This window comes from Kryptolebias marmoratus, linkage group LG17 (assembly GCF_001649575.2).
Source record: "Kryptolebias marmoratus isolate JLee-2015 linkage group LG17, ASM164957v2, whole genome shotgun sequence".
NCBI lineage: Eukaryota > Metazoa > Chordata > Actinopteri > Cyprinodontiformes > Rivulidae > Kryptolebias > Kryptolebias marmoratus.
Genome location: NC_051446.1, coordinates 26,571,913 through 26,592,094, shown reverse-complemented (window position 1 = coordinate 26,592,094; position 20,182 = coordinate 26,571,913). Strand labels below are relative to the sequence as shown.

The following is a 20,182-nucleotide window of genomic DNA, read 5'->3' as shown; positions in this document are numbered from 1 at the left end:
GGACGGATGGACGGATGGATGGATGGATGGATGGATGGATGGATGGATGGACGGATGGATGGATGGATGGATGGATGAATTGGTCTCTGGTTGTTTCGGTGTCTGAATAAACAGTTTTTATAGAATTATTTGATAAAAAAACAACAAATAGACTAAAACAGAAACAGTCAGGTTCAGAGAGGTCAGAGGTCAAAGGTCAAAGACGAACACATTTTAACATCTCTGAGCATTTTTAAGGATGTAAATAAAGCTCATGTTTTACTTGTGGATGGATCTTTTAAGTGAATCATGTGTTTGATTTTTTCCAGCTGTTTTCAACAAACCGAAGCTTCCAGCTCAGAAAAATCAGCCAATGGCTTTTTAATTTTTATGTGAGGTTCTAAATGTGTTTTTAATTTTATTCCTGGTTATCAGTTGTTACAACATGGCAGCGAAGCGTATTAAGTGAAACACCTCTTCAGTTTAACGAGCGAGCAGCTGAGCAGCATCATGTCGGCGCTCACACGCTTTTCACGCCAGAACACATATTTTTACTTTACAGCAGCATCGATCCCTTCCTGCTGTCTCTCTGCTTCTTCTCAAATCCAATCCTGACAAACATTCAGAACCGGAGAGGTCCCTGACCTGCCATCACCTGATTTTAAACATTCTTTCTGCATCTCAATGCAGAAACAAACAAGGATAATGTTGGACGTTAGGTTAGCTCAGATGTTAGCCTTAGCTTGGTTTATGCTTGTCACTCGTTGGATTTTTGAGCTTCTTGAGACTTTTAAAGAAGGAACCATGAAGGAGATTTATTTACATTATTCACAGATGAAAGGATGCAAAAGGCTGATTGGTTGATTTATGGCTCCTGGAAATGATGCTCAAGTTAAAATGGGATGAGAGGAGATGAAAGTTAACTATTTAGTTAAAGATCACCTGAGCGTCCCGTACTCTGTGTAACATAAACAAGGCTCCTCAGTTTCTGCAGCATACATCCAGAGGTTCCTGTTCCAGATGAGACCAGTGTTTTATCAGTGTCCAGCAGCAAAAATGGCTGCTCCGTCATGTTTTTGGTGCATCAGAAACATTTGGCTGTAAATTAGAGATGAAACCAAACTTCTGCTTGGTGTTCCAGCAGGAGAGTTCATACTGAGCTTTGTGACAACAGCTTCCTGCAGCTTCCTGCAGCTTCCTGCAGCTGGGAAACACAAACAACAGTCAGGAAGAGAGCCGTTAAGAATCTTGACATTTTCTGCACACAAACGCTTCAATCTCTAAGGTCAGATTATTTGTTTCTGAATGAGTTGAATAGTTAATTAAGGGCACAGAAAAGTGGAAATCCTGTTTAAGTCACCAAACCAAGGTGTGATTTGTGAGGCTGACCTTTCCACAAACATCCCCGCCTCACATTCAAGGTGGGAAGTTCTCAGCAGCCGGCAGCCAGATGCAATTTATTTCCCTCTGCAGCGTAAACAATGCAGTGGAGCTGTTGTGTTTATCAGCCCTCCTTCTCACTCTGGCAGCTGATCAACCAGCAGAACCCGATTCTGTGTCCCAAAGCTCCAGTTGGCTGTGAACCCAGGGAGGGCAGAGATTTAGCAGCTCCTAAGATCTGGGACCATAAACTCTGCACCGATTCATCTCCGAGGGGCTTTCAGGAGGCTGCGACTCTCACAGGGAGCAAATATTCTCAGGTTCTTATGGGTTTCTGCTGCCAGCTGCAGGACGACACTTACAAGCTTTTAATAATTACAATTAAAGAAGAAAATATCAAACATACAGTCTGGATTCAAATTCTCCTCTTCTTCAAATCTGAAAAAAATAATCCAAATAAAACAAAACAACCAGACTTCTGTTCTATCCAAACTGGAGAATCTGGAGTTCCAAGCTTCAAGCTGCAGGAGGGTAAGTTAAACTCAAGTGCAGATTAATCTCCCTTCCCTCCCTGCGGAGGGTCATTAGGGTCGTTGTTTGCCTGGCTCACAGACAGATGAAGGTCCAGCTGGTAGTTTGCCATGTCGTGGCTCACAGAGAATCGACACCATGTTTGTTTCTTTGCTCAGACTTCAGGAAACAGATCTGAGTGATTATATTTCATGTTTGGAGCCGAAACTAAAAGCTTGTGTTGTTCCTGAACATGGGTTTTATTCCCACCACTGATTTACCACCTGGGCAGCACGAGAAGATAAATAGCACCTCTTGTATTAGCGATGATTAAGCTCCTAATAGGAATGGATTTTCCTGCATGCGGGCGATGAAAAGGACGAAGCCCAGTACGTCCAATCCCATCGACTGTTTCTGTCGATTAACGAGCCCCGCAGTAATCAGAGACGGCAGAGCAAAGTCAAGATTTTTATTTATTTTAAACATTCTTAAAGGTGAAGTCCTGCTGTGGCAGCCTGCAGCCTGCAGGATGCAGAGTTTGTTTTTATTCTCTGAATTAGAACTGATTGGATTTAATTCAACACACTTTGACTCTGCAGGTCTGAATATTTAACAGAATGAAGTTTAGTTTCTAAAAGAGGTCACATTTCCTTCTCTTCACATCATCAGAGCTGTTTTCAAATAATAAGTTAAAGTTTGAATTAAGACTCATTTTATTTGTGAGGAAATGTTCTGATAAATATGATTAAGATACTGACTTCTTTTAACCCTTTCATTCTTTTGAGTACTAAAGAGAAGAGACAAAAGACATTATCAGCCCTTTGTTGTTCTTAGTGACCAAACGTCTTCATCATCACCTCATCATTTATCTGTCTGTGAGGATCCTGGGTTACGGAGGTTTGATCCTGAGCTAACAGACTCCCCCTCCTCCTCACTGCACCTTCAAACCCACAGCCATGATCATCTGAACCTCTGCAGCAGCTGGACAAACCCAAGGCTCACTCCGAGGACAGGTTTCCATCAGATGGTGTCTTTCTGTCCCTGTCAGTCCTCGTCTGACTCTACGTCTGCTTCCTCATCAGATTCTCCCTGTAGCTGTTTGAATTAACAACACACATCATTTCAACCACTGAGGACTGTTTAAAAAGGAAAACATTTAAATATTTTGTTCAGAATCACAACAAACCATCAGGTCCAATTATCTGCTGTTCTAATTGTTTTAATTCTGTCTAAAACTGAATCAACAGGAAAACTGTTTAGTTTCCTTTGTCAACAATTTATTTAAACTTCATAAAACTTGTTTTTATAATCACATCATTTCGATTTTCAACATTCAGGAAAACTCGTTGTTTTATTGCTTTTATTGTGTGAGAGGCTCTAACTCTAATATTAGTCCTAAAATATTAAATACTGAACAGTTTGAACGATTCTAAACTAACAAAACTAACAGCAGATGGAAGGAAAGTAAAAGAGACTTCAACATGGCTACTTCCAGCAGTTCAGAGTGGGTGTGGCCTGTTTGATACAGGGTGGGTGGAGCCTGTTTGATGAAGGGTGGGTGGAGCCTCATTGACGTAAGGTGGGTGGAGCCTGTTTCTTTGCGCCTGCGCAGGGAGTGTGGCACACAGCCACACAGGAAGTCAGTGTGCTCCCTCCCACATACCTGCAGGAAAAGGTGAGATGCTGGAGCTCAACTTTGTTTTGTTTTTAGGAAAGTCTAAATTAATCCCTATAGATATATAGATATCCGGTGGTTTTAAAGGATATTTCTTAAATTCCTCGTGTGTTTATCTGCTCCGAGGAAGTTTTTGGTTCCATCTGAGTGGATTCAAAGCGCAGCTGCTGATTGGTTGAGATGCCTGTCACTCAGTGCCCCATCAGCCAATCACAGGTCTGCATCAGGCGGGCAGCTGAAACGTCTGTCAGGTAGCTGGTTCGGTTTGTGGTGGTTTGGACCTTTCTGTACCGTTTTCTCTGCTGTTTCTGTTCTCGCTGTGACTCGGAGGAGCGAGGTGTTTGGATTATCGGACACGTTTAAAGGGACCGAGCTGGACGGAAGTTCAAAGGTTTGTTTTCAGCTAAAAAGTATTAATATTTGTTCCAATTTGTTTGCAAACGACTGAACAGTTTAACCATTTATTAAACTGTTGGTTAGTTTAGCTGAAAAGCAGCTACTGTTAGCTGCTGATGCTAATTTCCGCAGCTGATGCTAATGAAGAGCTAATTAATTAACTGCAGCAGGAAGCTTTATTCAGCCAACATGTTTAACAAAGGGACTTAAATGTGCTGAAAAACAAACAAACCAGTTTATTCTTATTTAAAGGCAGCAGCAGAAAACAGTTGAACTGGATACATTTGGCTTGAAAAGCCTTTAATTTGACAGCTGATAAGAGTTATAACAGATTCAGGTCGACCTGGATAAACAGTTTTATTTATCAAAAACTCTTCAGACTTGAAATAAAATCTCTTTAAAAAGAGCTGAAAGAGAAGTGAACAGCCCAGGGTTAGGGTTGAACTTCACCTTAAGATGCTGGGCTGTAAAAACACATAAAAACTAACTAAATAAAGACTTTTAATCTTATTTTGTGCTTCTCTCAGACCTGGAAAAGTCTGACTCATTTATGTTGTGTTGAACCCAAACAGCACCATCAGCTGGTGACGTTTATCATCTGATGGGTTGAATTAATGTCTATAAATACAGAGTTTTGAAAGGGTGATAAAGTTAAGAGTTATGAGTCTTGATGATGATGACAACAAGTCTTAAAGGGTCTTAAAAGTGAATGAAACTCTTTATTTAACTGCACGTTTCAAACAGCCAGAATAAAATAATAATAAAATAAAATATCTTCTCTTTGCTGAATCCGTCTCTCTGACAATCCAGCCACAGAGGAGTCTGAAATATTCCCAGAACATTTCTTTAATTTTTATTTTATTTCCACCTGTTTCTGTCGGACGACCTCCTCCTGTTCTACGGTTTTTAATCACAACATCCCATAATAATTGTTTAAATGAAGCAGCTGTGTCACATTTCTGTTGGCAAAAAGTGATAAAACCTTTCAGCTCAAAGATGCTTGAAGCAGAAAAGCAGCTTGACTGAATGATGGAAACAAAGAAGCAGAAAATAAACCGATCATCAGGACGGAGCTTTTAAAGAAGAGATTTAACACTTGTTTCATCTCAGCAGATTAAAACGTTAAAGAACTTTTTATTTTAAATGTGTTCTGTTAAAAATGTTGGAAATGTGCATGAAAGCTTGAATAAATGTTGTTTTCTCAGCATTTAGAGGTTAAAATCTTACGTCCTGTTGGATCCTTTACGGTCGCAGGAAATGTTTTTAACTGAAACTGGCAGACACGTATAATAATGTAAATGTTTCAGACGTCTCCTCTCCGTTTGTTTTCTTTACATCTTTGCTGTGTAACTGACATTTATTAGAAAGACCTCATGGTTGTTTTGCTCTTTAGCAGAAGATTGCTGTGGCTCCTTGAATCTTATTTTCAGGGAAAACGGAGTCTTTGATTTATTTCTCTGAGGTGAAAGTGTGACAGGCTGTAATTTAGCGCCTGGATTCTTCAGAATGAAAACAGTTTTGTGACGCTGCTGCTGGAACTCATTTTCTGCAGTAATTATTCCGTTTTATTCCTTGTTTGTGTCCTCTACCTGTCCAGGTGCGATTTTCGAGGAGAACGCCGTGCGGGACAATAAGGTGTTTCAGCTGGCCGTGTCGGACCTCAGTCTGAGCGACGACATCCTGCACAGCGAGAAGATCACTCACTCCATTAAACTCATCGAGCCCAACAACCCGTTCCAGGCGGTGCAGGAAGGTAGGAGCTGCTTCTGGTCTTTGATGGTTTGTCTGCAGACTGTGGCGGTTCGGAGGCGTCCTCGTGGTTAACGACTCCAGTGTTTAATCCTCGGCTCTCTGAGGATGTGCTGAGCTTCGGCCTCCTCTGAGACTCAGCCTCTCTGTCAGACACCTCCTGCCTCATGTTGGAGGCTGGTTTTACTCCAAGGGAAGAGTTTTCTCCTCACCACAGAGGTGAAGCAGAGAGATGAGCTGAAAGGCTTCAGGTTGAGTGAAGCTGAGGATGATGATGTTAAAGAAATTGTTTATTATTGGAAATCAGTGTTTGAGTTATTAACATGTCCTCTCTGAAAAGTGTCTTTGTTGTTGTTCTTATCTGGAAATGAAAGAGTTAACGATGCGCTGCAGATCAGAGCTCTGAAGGTTTGTCCTGACCTGAGGTCAAAGGTTACAGAATCTGGACTCACTGACTGATTTAATATTATTTATAAAGAGTCTCCAACCTTTGAATCATTCGAGAGAGCAGCTTGTTCAGAACCAGGACAATCAGCTGCTGAAAGTTTCCCTTTCAGATCTCATCTGAGTCGAGCCGAGTGTTGGATTCAAGCATAAATGACCTGCTCACCTACACCTTCTCTTGTCTCAGGGCTGAAATAATCGTTAAAGTCAGTCGACCCTGCAGGGTCGGTAACCTTAGAGTCCGGACCAACAACAGTTCATCTGGTCTTATTTCACATTAAAACTCTTGAGGAAGTACATAGAGACAAAAATCAGTTTCTGTTGTCTCTCAGTGACAGATTTTTGTTTTGGATGTTTTCTGGTTTGATTTTGTCTCGTCAGCTTCTTCAGGAGCATCTGATCCTGGTGTCCTGTTATCTGTCACCTCTCTCTGTTTCTGCTGCTTTTCCTCTGTTTTAAATACTGGACTATTGTTTCTGTTCATCTGTAGTTGTTGTTTTTGCTGGTCGAGGTTTTAAACTCCCACCTTGACTGAGACGCCATCTTGAAATGAAAAACTCTGTAGTCATTCCGGAGTAAACTAGCCTGTTAGCCTTTAGCCTGTTCAGGCAGATAAACCTTCTGTATTTTAGACTAACGTCTCCTCCTGCACATCTGGAGTCTTATCATCAGGTTCTACAGGAACCTGGAGACTCGACCCAGTTTAAACCAGGTGTGCTCCGAGTCCCTATGACCACGAGTGGGAGCCATTAAAACGAGTCGAAAGCTGACATTTAGTCTCTCAAATCAGAATCTGATGTCCTTTTCACCATGTAGTTCTTATTAAAGTATAAATAAAGTCACAATTTGACATCATGAAGTGGTTTGGACTCAGGCAGCAGGAGTGAGCTAAAGGTTATTAGCATTAATGGAGGAGTCTGTGAGCATTTTAATTACCTGAATGTGCACATTCAGACATGCGTGTGTTTACAGCCTGCTTCTAAATGGTTTTATGTGTGGGTCTGCCGCAGCCATTACATTCATTTCAATGTGCTACTTTGTTCCAGGACATTTGCGTTAATGGGACAGAAATGTTAAATTTTATTATTTTTGCAGGATGTTGTTGTTTTTAATGAGCATCTATAAACAGGATGGGCTGCTGTAAAACTTCTAATTTCCAAAACAGTTTTTGTCATTTCTGCTTCTTTTGTTTATTTCTAAATCCTAAAGGGCAACCAGAAATATAACTTTAGTTTAATTCCTGCTCCTAACCTGCGGACTGAGTCATAATCAGATAAAAAGGATAAAAACGAGCTGATCAGAGACAAACCGCTGCCCTCTGAGAGTCACCGGATCCACCTCCTTCCTGCTTTACTGTTAGACCTGAGGTGGTTCTGCTGCTCCAAGCCGGTTCGGTTCTGGTGTCGTCTCCGATCTGAGAGGATGACAGAGGTGTGTGTGTGTGGACAGAGGTAAAATTAAAGGAGGCAAACAACTGAGTGATTGTTAGCAGGTGATGCTAACGTTCTCTGTGCTGATTGTGACCCAGCTGGTTTCCTGCTGGTTCTGACCTTTCTGTGAGCGCCAAGGAGACGCCGCCGTCCCGTCCCGGCCCGGCCCGGCCCGGCCTGGCCCTGGTGGATTATGGGTAATGGGAGGGATTCGCGCTGCGTTTCTTCAGGTTGTGGTGGTTTTTGTTCTCGCTGTGAGGAGGATTTCTCAACTGTGTTGGTTTGCTGGTTTTATTTCCGATGTGTTGGACATCAGAGCGCCATCCCAGTGACGGCTCAGAAGGTCTCAGGTGGGACGTTATGAGGCTCCGCCCACTTTAGTTTTTCAGCTCCATGTCTAACAGTAACCAGGAGCTTTTTCCTGCAGTAAAACGGTGGAGAACTGGAGGTTCTTCATCATGAAGGTTAAAGCTGGAGGCTGCAGCTTCGGTCCTGATCCGCCATTTTAACCACGAGTTAGAAACTCTCTCATCTGTGAGTTCATCTGCACTTTTATTTAGTTCCAGGCTGCAGATATTTTAAAGTGTCCAGGCTCCTCTCCAGGAGCCTCTGTGCTGTTCTCACAGTAAACGCTGAAGGAGAAGAAGAAGAAACATTAAGAGAGTCTGTCCTTTTGGCTGAGATCGTCCACCTGACCAGTCCAAAGTCTGTCTGGTCCTTCATTCCTCAGACGGGACAGAACGAGGCTGATGGATCAGATCAGATAACTAATACTTGTTCTCTGATGGTAATGGAGTTTAGTTTGATCAGCTGATAAAACTCTTCAGTGATCTCTTGTCTGGTCGTTAAACATCACATTTCTTTAGTTTTTGGGGGTTTTGAAGGATCAAATCTTGAGACGTGGGAAGGTTTTTCCTTCCATGTTCTTGTCTGAGTCCAGAGGTGCTGTGGTGTCAGCCTCTGCAGCCTGAGGAGCTGGTCTCAGGTCTGCAGGGCTTCCTTCCTCACAGTAACAGCAGTCTGCTCCTCATCGGCAGCCTATAAACTGTAAACAAACCTTCTGCTGGAGCGTTCTGAAAGAGAAACCATCTGTCACAGCAATCCGCTTGGATTACATGCTTCGAGCTGCCGACAAAGAGCCGAAGACGTGGAGCTGTTTCTGCACAACCCTAATCCTTTTACCACGACTCAGCTGAATTTTCAATAAAGACTCTTGTTGTGCTGCGTTTGTTGTTCTTTGCTGATGCTTCAGCTTCAGCGTCCTGACCTGCAGCTTTGTAGTTTGCATATAACGGGATGAACTTTTCAGCGCTGCTCTCTAATTCTTTAATTGGCTTTTCAATTCAAGCAAATGAGCCTAATTGTCTCATTATGATCCTGTCCGGCTCGGCTCAGTAACCGGATAATTAGAAGAGAAATGACTCGACCTCTAAGTCTGCCGTGAAATCTGATGCTTTGTTTTTACTCTGTTCTGATTGGGTTTGAACTCTTTCTGCAGAAGGACCTTTGAGTTCTGGTGTTTCTGGGTTTCTGTTCCAGTTTGTTTTCATGTAGGTTCTGGGTTTGGTTCTGGACCTGATCTGAACTCATCCAGATGTTTTCTCTCACTGTTGTCTGTTCCGGTTTGAAGGGACTCTTCCTCTCAGCACGTAGCTGCAGAGCTGCAGTTTTAGGGTGAAGAAGGTTGACCTACGATCAGGATTCTTGTTAAAATGAGTCTGACTCCCAGAGTTCAAAGGTCACTCAGCTTTAACGAAGGTCAGAAGCTCGTAAAGCTGGAGAACCGTTCTAAGGTCTGAGGAAAGAACTAACCTCCAGGAGTAGCTGAGAGTCCTCCCCAACACTTTCTGCTCAGCCTTAATGGAGCGGGCGACAGGCATTCCTTCTGACAGGAGAGTGTATGTAAACTTATGAACTGGAGTTTGAGACAGTTTGAGGTCACCTCAGGTCATCACACCTGTGGGCAGGTACCTGGGAGGTGACAAACGACTCATTTACTGTGTGAGTCTGTGTGAGTGTGTCTCTGTGTGAGTGTGTGTGTGTGTGAGTGTCAGACTCTGTGTGTATGAGTGCGTCTCTCTCTCTCTGAGTGTGTGTGTGTGAGTGTGTGTGAGTGACAGCTCCTGCTGTTGGACCTCTGCAGAGACATTGTCCTCATGTCTCCACAGCAGCCAGGACTGATCAGGACCTGTGTGTGAAACTGGGAATTAAAATAGAAAATAAATCTTTAAATCTCCACAGAAACGAGTCGAGTTTTAAATCAAAATAATAAATTCATAAATCTGATAAATAATCATGAAGAGGTGAAAATGATCTTATTGCAGATGTCGTCCACATCCTGACCCCTTCTTAAAAACACACCTGTAGGAGTTAGGTGACAAACAAACATACATCCCATAATAACAGTCCTAAATGAAGTTTAAGAGGCGTCCTTAGCTGTAAATTAAAGAATCGAGGGATAAATTTAAATGCATTAGAATCTAATGTCAGATTTATTGATCTGGATGTTCTGCTTTCAGGCTGATGGTTACAGGTTTAAAACATAAAACAGAGACAAGAAAAGCTTCTTTCTGTTCAAACATTTTAACTTTTTTAAAATAATTAGATCCTAACTGACTGTAAAACTCAGAATTATTCATTAAAGGTTCAGGTCCTCTAAGATTACTTTGAATTTAATTAGATAAATGTTAGTTTCTCCTCAGTCCGGTGGCTGTTTGGGTGTTTTTATTTTCGACGGTCTGTGTTCAGACTTTGTTCCTAATCTGAGCTGTCGGTTCTGTCTGTGATCTCTGCTAATCCAGACTAACAGCTCTGATGTTTGCAGCAGCAGCTGTAATCGCTTTAATCTGCTGCGGGTGTGTGTGTGTGTGTGTGTGTGTGAGAGGGCGTTTTACCAACACACTCCGGCAGCTTCTTGAAGCTGATCACATTTAACTCATTTAACATATTATTATAATATTCTATAATCAGACGCTTCTTTACCTTAAAATCTCAGATGAGTTAAAATCAATAAATATAACTTTATTTTCATCCGAGCTTTAATTTTATTTATCTGAGTGGTTTCAGATTCATACAGCAAGTTCTGAATGTTAGGAGAAAGAAAAGCTTTTCTTGTGATAATCGACACAAACAGGAAGATTTTACATTTAATGGATCTGTGTTGGGGGCGGGGGGGAATCAAGGTTTGACGATAACAACAGCAAAATAATAAAATAAAGGTCATGAAGAGCGAGCCGAGTTCACCTCCTCCCACGCCTGAAACCCAAACTCACACTTCCTGTTTCTGACCTGTGACCTGGGATGACCCATGATGACCCGGGATGACCCGTGGTGACCCGTCTTTCCTCTGGTTCTGTTGGTCTGAATAATACTGAGCCGCTCTTACTGCGGGGACAGGTGTTCAGATGTAGACCCCGACCAGCTGGACGGATGAGAAGCTGCTGGCTGTTTGCAGCTCGTTGGGTCAGTTTGATGTCTGCTGGTTTGTTGTGTGGTTCTGGTTCTGATGCAGCTCTGATCTCAGATGGTAAAGGTCTGTTCTGTTGGCAGGTTTACAACCTTTGACTGCAGAGACTGATGAACTCATTTACTGTGATCTAACGATGGGAGACATGTTGTTAAAACAAGGAAAAAACTGGATTAATTAATGGATTCAGCTCAGAACTCATGACTCCATGTGAAGCTGTTTAACTTACATCGTCACCCTCCTGCTGGTTGAACCTCTGTTTTAGACGTAGGAAGTGGATGTCACGGTGCCAGGAAACGTCCCGTTTGAGTTCCAGGTTCTTCGGGGAACAGTAATCATTTTGTTTTAGCCTCGGTTCTGGACTCCTCAGGACTTTCAGACGTTCTGCAGCTGAACACAGGTATACAGAATATTCAGATGGTTCTTTGTTTCAGGCCTTTCTGTGAATTTGTACATTTGGAGCTTTTGATCAATAAAACCTGACATTTAACACAAAAAGGATTTAATGTCAGATGTTTCCATCCTTGAAAAGCCCACTGATTGAGACAAGATAACAGATGAAGAGATGAACGTTTTTCTTTCAGTTTCTGAAAATGTTATCCTGCTGCGATTATCTGCAGTGCGGCAGTCATTCATTCAGGATCAGCTTGTTTATCGGAGGAAGTTTTGGCGTAATTTCTGAAGGGCTTTATGTGGCGTTTTTGTTGTGGATGTCCACTTTAAACGCAGAAGTCAATATTTCATGAACATAAAAACGCTGCTTATTGGAAACATAACTCGTTTGAAAGCCAGGGCCTTAAAACTGGTCATAAATCCTCTTGTAAGTTGTAATGGGCTCCACTTTGATTCCAGCAATCATTCTGTAAGAGAAGGTGACATGTTTACAACAGCTAAAATCTCATTTATATGATGAAAGTGAACCCAGCCGTTTCAGCAGGAACTGCGTGTATAAAACCACAGATAAACAAGGTGTTATTGAGACGCCTGAGACAATTAATTACTTTCTCTTTATCCTCATGGAAACTATCAGGAAGTAGTTGTTTTTAGTTTATTGGTGCCAGAGTTGTATTAAATTAAAGTTTTGGTCTATATTTAGCTGGTTTTTAATCTCCTTTCTCTTTCTTTTACATGATGCAGATGTTTTAAAAAGGTGAACAATGATGGGGAGTGTCTGCTCGTTTGTAAGGAGTAGAGCAGAAAGATGTTTCAAAGGTTTAATATTTAGTTTGCTTTAAAAACTGGATGCCCAAAGAGTTTAATATGCAACAACTAAATCCCATTATTTAAACATTTAGTCTGTAAATACTCACATTATTCAGTCCTGCTGTTCATGGGTCTCTGAAGGTCAAAGGTCAGCTGGTCATTTTGTTGTGACCTCTGACCCTGACGCTGCAGAGCGGTGTGAACATCGATGGTCTTTGAGTTGTTGTTTGGATTTGAATCCACTACAGTTAGCTCGTTGTTTATTTTTGTTTTCTCTTCTGTTTTAGGTGTACAAGTTTATGTTTAAAAGGGTTTTGTAATGTTTTTTTGTTCGGCAATTATATTTTGTTAAATAAAATACATCTAGACTAAAAGAAAAACCCGTTTTAAATCAGCCATCAGCTGTCCTGATTTCTAACGATCATCCTGTCAGTCGGCCTCTACGTGTAATCAAACACTCCCCTTGCTGGTGATAAAGTTTTAACCCACAGGTGGGTTCTTACAGGACACGTTCTACAACCAGCTGCCCCAAACCTCATCTCCCTGGGAGTTCTGGACAGGTGTTTTCTGGACCAACATTTGACTTTTTTACTTGAGGAATACATTTATTGAATAAATACACAAATGGTTTGCCCAAAACATCTCAACATGCATGACTTCTGACCTACTGACCTATGACCTCTGACCTACTGACCTATGACCTCTCACTGCTCTCCACAGACAGACAGGTCCTCGAGCTCCTGGATTTCATCTGAACTCACCGTTCAGAGTTTAGATAAGAACTTCCTGTCCTCTTAGACTCAGGTGACTCTTGGTGAAATAAATTATTCACCTGTTTCTCGATGGAGGGGATGATTTCCTCGTATCCGTACTCTCTTACAGTAACAGATCGGTTTTGTTTGAACAAGTGTTTCCTGAATTTGACATCTGTTCTTCCTCAGCTGCAGCATGTGTAGCACACGACCTTCGTAAAGCTGTAAATCTCCTGTCCTGTGCAGAAAGGGCACAGATAGGTGGAGCAGTCCTCTTCATCAGGTGTTTACAATGCTGCCTGTTCTCCTCTTCCACTACAACTTCTTAAATGTGGAGATTGCTCCATAAGTCCTGTCCTGTCAATACGAGCAGCCATAAAGACCTAATCTACACGAGTCATTCATACATGAGGGATTTACATCACGCTGATGGCCCATATTTCCTCTTCATCACTGCTAACTGGAGACGGGCTGACAGCACTAAGGGCTGCAGAGCTATCATAGATCAGGGGCGGCCATCTGCTTGTCACGTCTGATTGGGACAGAAATGTAACCTGCTGCTTTTTAAAGTCTCCAACAACCGAGAACATTTGGGTGGAGATGAGCAGGTCTTTGTCCAGAAGCTGTCAGAGATGACCTCCGTCTCTCTGAGGGACGAACCTGATTGTTTTCATTCTCACACACACTCACACACACACCACTCAATTTAATTAAGAGGGTTTGATTTTTGCCCAATTTCCACAGCAGGGGACAATTAGGACTATTAACTGCAATCGTCAGAGACACTCGAAGTGTTAACAATGAAGGATCAAAATCACAATTACCTTGTTTAAAACAGCAGTGGAGCAGCTGGTAAATAATGTCCGTGGGCGTGAAAGGCTTGACAGAGCCCAGATTAAATGTGCTGGTGTTGAACTGCGAGCAGGCAGGTTGTTGTGCTGTCAGTGATGAAATGTGAGGATGAGGCCGTGTGGGGTTTTATGTATCCGTGATGAGATCAGGACCTTTTACATCATTTATCAGATGAGTAACAGCACGGGTCAGAGCCTGTCCTTAAAGCTACTCATTGCAAAGTCTGAAATCAAACATCAGAAAGGTTAACCTGAACACTCAGCTGACTCCAACCACATGAAGCTCGAGTCACATGACCGACCCGAAAACAGAGTAGAATCTGCTGCTGAACGGGAAAGAAACAAACTGCTGTCCAGAATAAATATCAGGGGTCAAAGTTACAGGTTAACCTTCGATACAAGGAAAATATTATACAGATTATGTTCCTTACTTCGGTAACTTTTAATGACCAGTCTTAAAGTCTTAAATATGGTGCTTTACAGTAATATTTGCAAACAATAAGGTGAAATATTCAGTCACTTTCAGGGAGGCAGAAAAGGTTAAAGCTGCAGATCTGAGCTGGAGTTTTCACAGAACGAGAGAATCCTGAACCAAATTAAATCCACAGGAGGAAAAACAGCAGAATGTGTGATGTTATTATTTAATCTTAGAATGATGAGATTCATTGTAATCAACCCAGATTTTCCTCAGTTTGTCACTTTAACTAAACCAGGTTTGGGAACCAGGACCTCTGAGTCTGTTGGACCAAATATAAACCGAAATAAAAACATCAGGAGGCTGAAACAAAGCAGACCTGTGCATATAAATCAGATAATCATTTTCAAATTCTAAAATAATGTTTTAAAGCTTATTTGTCTTTTAATTGGCAATAGCAGCGAAGGTGTCCCATCTCCGAGACGTTTTAGCTTTTATTGGTCCATTAATGTTGAAGAACAGAACTGAGTGCCGTTAAGAAGTCCATTGAGCAGAACTGAACAGAACTGATCTGCCAAAGTGGACACTAACGTCCTCGCCGTCAGATGACACTGGGGAGCGCCGCAGAGCGCCGCCGACACCAGCGACGCTTTAAAGCTGCTCAGCGGAGCGCTTCCTGCCTCCCTGCAGGATTAGATTTGATCCCAACAAAAACCGTCTGATTGGCTTTGGATAGGCGGGGGTGACTTACTGTCCGTCCCACAGGGTCCGGTGGTTTTATGGTTTTATGGTGAGGCGGATGAGTTTGTCAGAAGATCTGCATGTTAAACCTGATGATGGGTCAGTCTTCTGTCAGGATGCAGCCGGGGAGGAGGGAGGTTAATGGGGTTTGTCTGAAGTGGTTCTTCAGTAACGTGGAGGTTATTTGTGTTTTATGTCTGGTGTGTGTCCTCTTTTTCTCCTCCTGAGATGATGAGGCTTCAGGTCTTCTCTGTGTTTTGGAGGCACTTTTAGGTGAGCAGACCCATCACCACAAGATGAACAAAAACACCCGACATCTGTGTGCCACAGCTTTGACGTTCATCTCGAGTCCAAGAAAACAGCTGTAGCATGACTTTAAATTATTTAGTGCATTTGTTTTAGTGTTTTAAGTGTTTTTGTTTGCTCCTCTGCTGCATTTAATCAAGACAAATAAACAAGAACATAAAAAATAAAGGAGAAACTGTTTGTGGTTATATAAATGTAGTTTTTCTTTTTTACTTTTCTTTTTAGCATCAGAAATTTTAAAGTCTTTTACAGGCTGGGCAGCAGAATCCAGCTCATCACAGAAAGACAGCAGTTCAGGAAACGTTTTCCTCCAGATGTTTGTGAATAAAATGTGTGATGAGTTCTTTTAGACTCAGCTGGTTCTGGAGCTGAGCTGTTTCAGCATCTTTCCCTGAATGTGTGACTTTAAAGATTTTCATCCTTTTGGTCTTTTTTTGGTCCATCTTCTTCTGGTAGTGTCTCAAAGTTTTTTCCTTACGGTGCCTTCGTCTGCAGAACACCTACCGCCGGCTCCACCTCCACAAAACAAACAATCAAACAAACATCCCCATCTTCCTGCCATTGTAGTTTATTTTGAAAATATTATAAACAGAAACTGTGGTCTCGGTGACACTCAGTTTTCCTCCCAGAAGAAGTCTTGAATAAGAAAAATTACTGGATGAATTCAGGGAACGTCTAACCAACAGTAACTGTTCACCAGAGCAAAACCTGGTTTGGATTTATGAAAATATTATCCAATTATTGTTTTGAAATATAAATTTTGGTTGCAGTTCTAAGACATCTGGGAGTCTCCTGCAGTCCGAACCACAGGAACCAGAGGCGGTGTTCAGAAAGATGAAACCTGACTGATGCCTCGTCTCTGTAATGACTGGGCTTCTTATTCTGTCTCCACCTACACTCACTTAATGCAACACATTCACACTCCTCTGGGGATTTTCAGAAAGCTTTCTGCGCATTTATGAAGCAGGGAACTGAAGGAAAAGAGCTTTATTTGTCACCAGTATTCCATCACAATGCACAATAATGTTTTCCATTACTCCGAGGGTGGAGGGTAGAAAACAGGACATTTAAATAAGGAAGCCCAGGAAATTTGTTTTTTTTAAAAAGCACTGAAACACGTACAACCACTACGAGCTCTCAGTAAATGGGATTCAGATTTATGAGCATGACTTTGCAGATTTTCAGTTTCAGTGACTCTGTGGAATCAAACCTGAAGCCATCAGAGCAGAAAATCCCACCTGGACTGGGAGAAACCGCTGTGTCATCACATTAATTGGAGTTTCTGCAGGCCTGGCATGAGAGGGAAGTGATTAAACCATGAAGAATACGTTGTTGGAATCATCTCACAGGCCAGCCTTTATCAGTTATCCAGAACACGCAGCAATTAGCATCCAGCTGGAGCTGTCGCCTCCGTCAGGCTCCGAGGGCGCGGCCTCGCTCCTTCCTGTTCCCCACCTGATTTATTGACCTGTGTTAAGAAGACGAGGACTTGTATGAATCATTGTTTCTAATAGAGCAGAGTGTTGCTGCGTTTCACTGCAATCCATTCAAAAGTCCTTCGTTCCTGGAGTGACGCAGAAAGTCCTCAGCTCCTCTCCTGACGCCTCAAACAGCTCTCAGGGTTCCATCATTTAACGATCATTGATGCATTTGATCATCTTTAAACTGAAATGGTGTATTTCTCTCAGATTGTGTTGAATCTTTGAATATTTTAGACTGATTATTAGGTCTCTGGAAGGTTCCTGACAGTCAGTCCAGTTGGCACATTGTGTTTGAAATGACTTCTTGTCTCTGGCCTCATGACTTCATCGAGCTCTTCCTCTTGTTGTCTTCCTTCACGGTTCCCTCCTCTCTTTAGTTTTGGTCTCTCCGGATTTCTCTCTGCAGGATCTCTTTGCTGCACATGAATGAGTTTCTTATTATCGAAAGCAAAGCTGCGACCGTCCGGCCAACATCCTGCAGCCGGTCACGCTGTGGTACCAGAACCGCTCCGTCTCTGGTCCTCTCTGACCCCCACGTTCCTCTGACTGTTAATTATCTGACCAGTAAATGAGCAGTTTTAGTTTGTACCCGCTCAGTAAACTGGAGCAGATTAAATAAATGTCCTGTTTTTCCTCCTATAGATTCAGGACTGAGATCAGATTGTCAGAACCAGAAGTCAAACATTCTTCTTGCATCTTTTTCTTCAGTGATTGTTTAAATCATGTAGTCGAGCTGATCCATCCTGCTTTAACCAGTTTAAATATCTCATCCAGGAAGGTTTACTATGAACCTCTGTTGGTGACAGATCCACTTCAGAGTAAAGTTTCCCTCCCAGACATCCGCCGTTCGGCCGCCGTCTCCTGAGGGTCCATCAGCTGCCAGCCGAATGCAGAGGAGCTGCTAACATGCTCCGACCCTCAGAAAGACACAAAACAACAACAACACAGGAGGGAAACCCGTTTCAGAGTCCCTGTTGGTCCGGTGCCGCCGGGCCGGATCGGGCCGGGCCATGATGGGGGATTAATAAACTTCACTATAAAACACGGACTGTCACTGCGGCTGTAGTTCCCCGTGTGGCAGAACTTCATCTAAAGCCTGATTTTTAAGCAGCTGAAATATAAAAACTTATAATAGCTTTACACACTATTTAACAGAAAAGGGATTTTAAGTTTATATGTGAAACTTTTTATTTACAAAAAGAAAGGTTTGTTTCTTTCCACTCAGAAAACAGACAAATGAAATATTTTATAAAATCTGAAATGTTTCCATCACCTGCCTCTAATGGTGGCAGGTGATGGAAACATGGAAACAAAAACTAAGTAAAAACAAATAAACTGGATTAGACAGATTCCTCTGGTCTGTGAACATGTTGGACCTTTAATGAAGCCGATAACTCGGAGAGATGCGACCTGGGAGCACCTGCAGGGTTAACACCTCCAACTGCTGCTTGTTTGCTAAAGCAGCACATTATGTAATTTAAATAATGAAATGAAAGATCCCCCAGCTCAGACTGACAAAGAGGCGGATGTCATGGAAGGAAAAAAGTCTGAGAAAATCACACCAGCAGACTTTTCCATTAGAAGCTGTCAGGTCCCATATTTTCCAGTTTGTGAGCAGTGAAAGAGAGGAGAGGCTGCGTGCAGCCTGGATACATTCACACTTATCCTTTCTTGGCTTGTCTGGACATTTATGTAAATCTGAAGAATCTAAAAATGCGGTGAGACTGACGTTTTACACCTTCCCACCTTCTGCGGTGCAGAACATGACTACAATGTACAGAAAGACGCCTCCGTTTGTTCCTCTTATAACAGAAACCTTTAGTTTGTTAGTTCTGACCAAAACCAAAGCTAGGATGTGTGTAAGTTTCCTTTAACAGAGCAGTTTACCTGGGAGCTGATGTATTAACGGTCCGCGGTGCAGCCTGCAGTTCATTCTGTGTAATTATGATCATTTATCTTCATCGTTGTTTCATGTTGGCGTGTGGAGGATCATACAGGTGACCCCGCAGGAACTGCACCGCGGCACCGGGCACATGCAGGTGAAGTGTGTGAGCGTTTTTCACCTGAGGCTGTTCGTATAAAGTCTCCAAACAGCAGGAGTCCAATCATAATCTCTGTTTGTCCTCGTCTTTTTCATTGTTCGTGGAAATTAACTCTGATAACTTCCTCTCTGAAGTTTATGACTTGTGTCACACAAAGAACAGACAATAATCGACCTTCCTGTCCCTCTGACTCATGTAGGAGTTATTTAAAAACAGAAGTTTCAGGTCAAACTTTACAACAGAACTGTGTTGTAGTAGGATGTATTAAAATACACAAGAATCTGGTTCTGTCAGTCCTGATCCAAACTGAGGGGTCATTACTGCCGACGAGGCTTGGATCCGTTCATCCATCTCCTGCTCAGGAACCAGAACCACAAAGTTTACCTTCAATCACAACAACAGGAATATTTAAAGATGTCCAACTTTAATCAGAAGCTGAAGAGAAGCTTTGTCACAGGGTTTAAACCTTTATTTACATATTTCTAACTCGGCCTGGAAGTGTAGAGATGGTTGAAACACGTTTAAAGTTGTTTTTTTTGTTGTTGTTTTAAAGAAGAAACTGTTCAGGAGGACGTTTCACCCTGTGGTGATCAGAGGAGTTTCTGTTTCAGTCGACTGTAGAAGAAATGAACAAGCTGTTAACGGGGTGAAGGACCCAGAATTAAAATAAACTCTCAGTCGTTGCTGTTGCGACGCGTTTCGGCTCCGCTTTGAGGACCAGGTGGGTTAAGGAAAAGTTCTTTCAGAACGGAGAATAAAATAAAAACTAACCCAAAGATCTGAAACTGCTGCGCCGCTAATTTCAGTCTTAAAAATAATTTCCTGAAAACCACGAAGCTCTGTGGTTCTTTGTCTGAGAGGACATTCTGTCTTTTGATCACACGAACGTTACCCTCGTCCTGGTCTCCTCCGCTGTTGATATGGCAACGGTTTCCAGGGGAACGGGGAGAGCGGTCCATGCGGGAGCCACCTGTTGGCTCTTTTCTCTGCAGCTCTCGTACGAAGATGCAAATCCACCCGTATGTAATCAGACACCAGCGCGTAATTAAAGAGAACGGCATGTAGGAAATTTGTTTTCTCACGCTCAATCACATCTGCCGTCCGTGTGACACCAGAGAAGGTTTTACCTGCAGCTTCTAATCTGAGCTCGGGAGACTTTAATTAAAACTTCTGTCTCCTTTAAAGTCATCTGATTTGGTTAAAAATCACGTGGAGTTGGCTGAGGACTGTGGTCCTTACAGTGTCATGTGGAGGACAAACGTTGAGATCCTCCAGGTGTGTTGGTCTCTGACAGGTGTGTTGGTCTCTGACAGGTGTGTTGGTCTCTGACAGGTGTGTTGGTCTCTGACAGGTGTGTTGGTC

General features: G+C 42.4%; 1 protein-coding gene across 3 annotated transcripts in view; it reads left to right on the top strand.

The window, feature by feature from the left end:
• grid1b (glutamate receptor, ionotropic, delta 1b) overlaps window positions 1-20,182 on the top strand; it is a 357,735-nt gene that overhangs the window by 9,625 nt on the left and 327,928 nt on the right. For 2 of the 3 annotated variants that reach the window (XM_037980854.1, XM_037980853.1), the window contains exon 2: window positions 5,538-5,693. In XM_037980854.1, the coding sequence (XP_037836782.1) occupies window positions 5,538-5,693 (156 nt within the window). Of the gene's footprint in view, window positions 1-3,561; window positions 3,936-5,537; window positions 5,694-20,182 lie in introns of those variants that run through there. The other variant, XM_037980855.1, reaches the window with a different exon arrangement.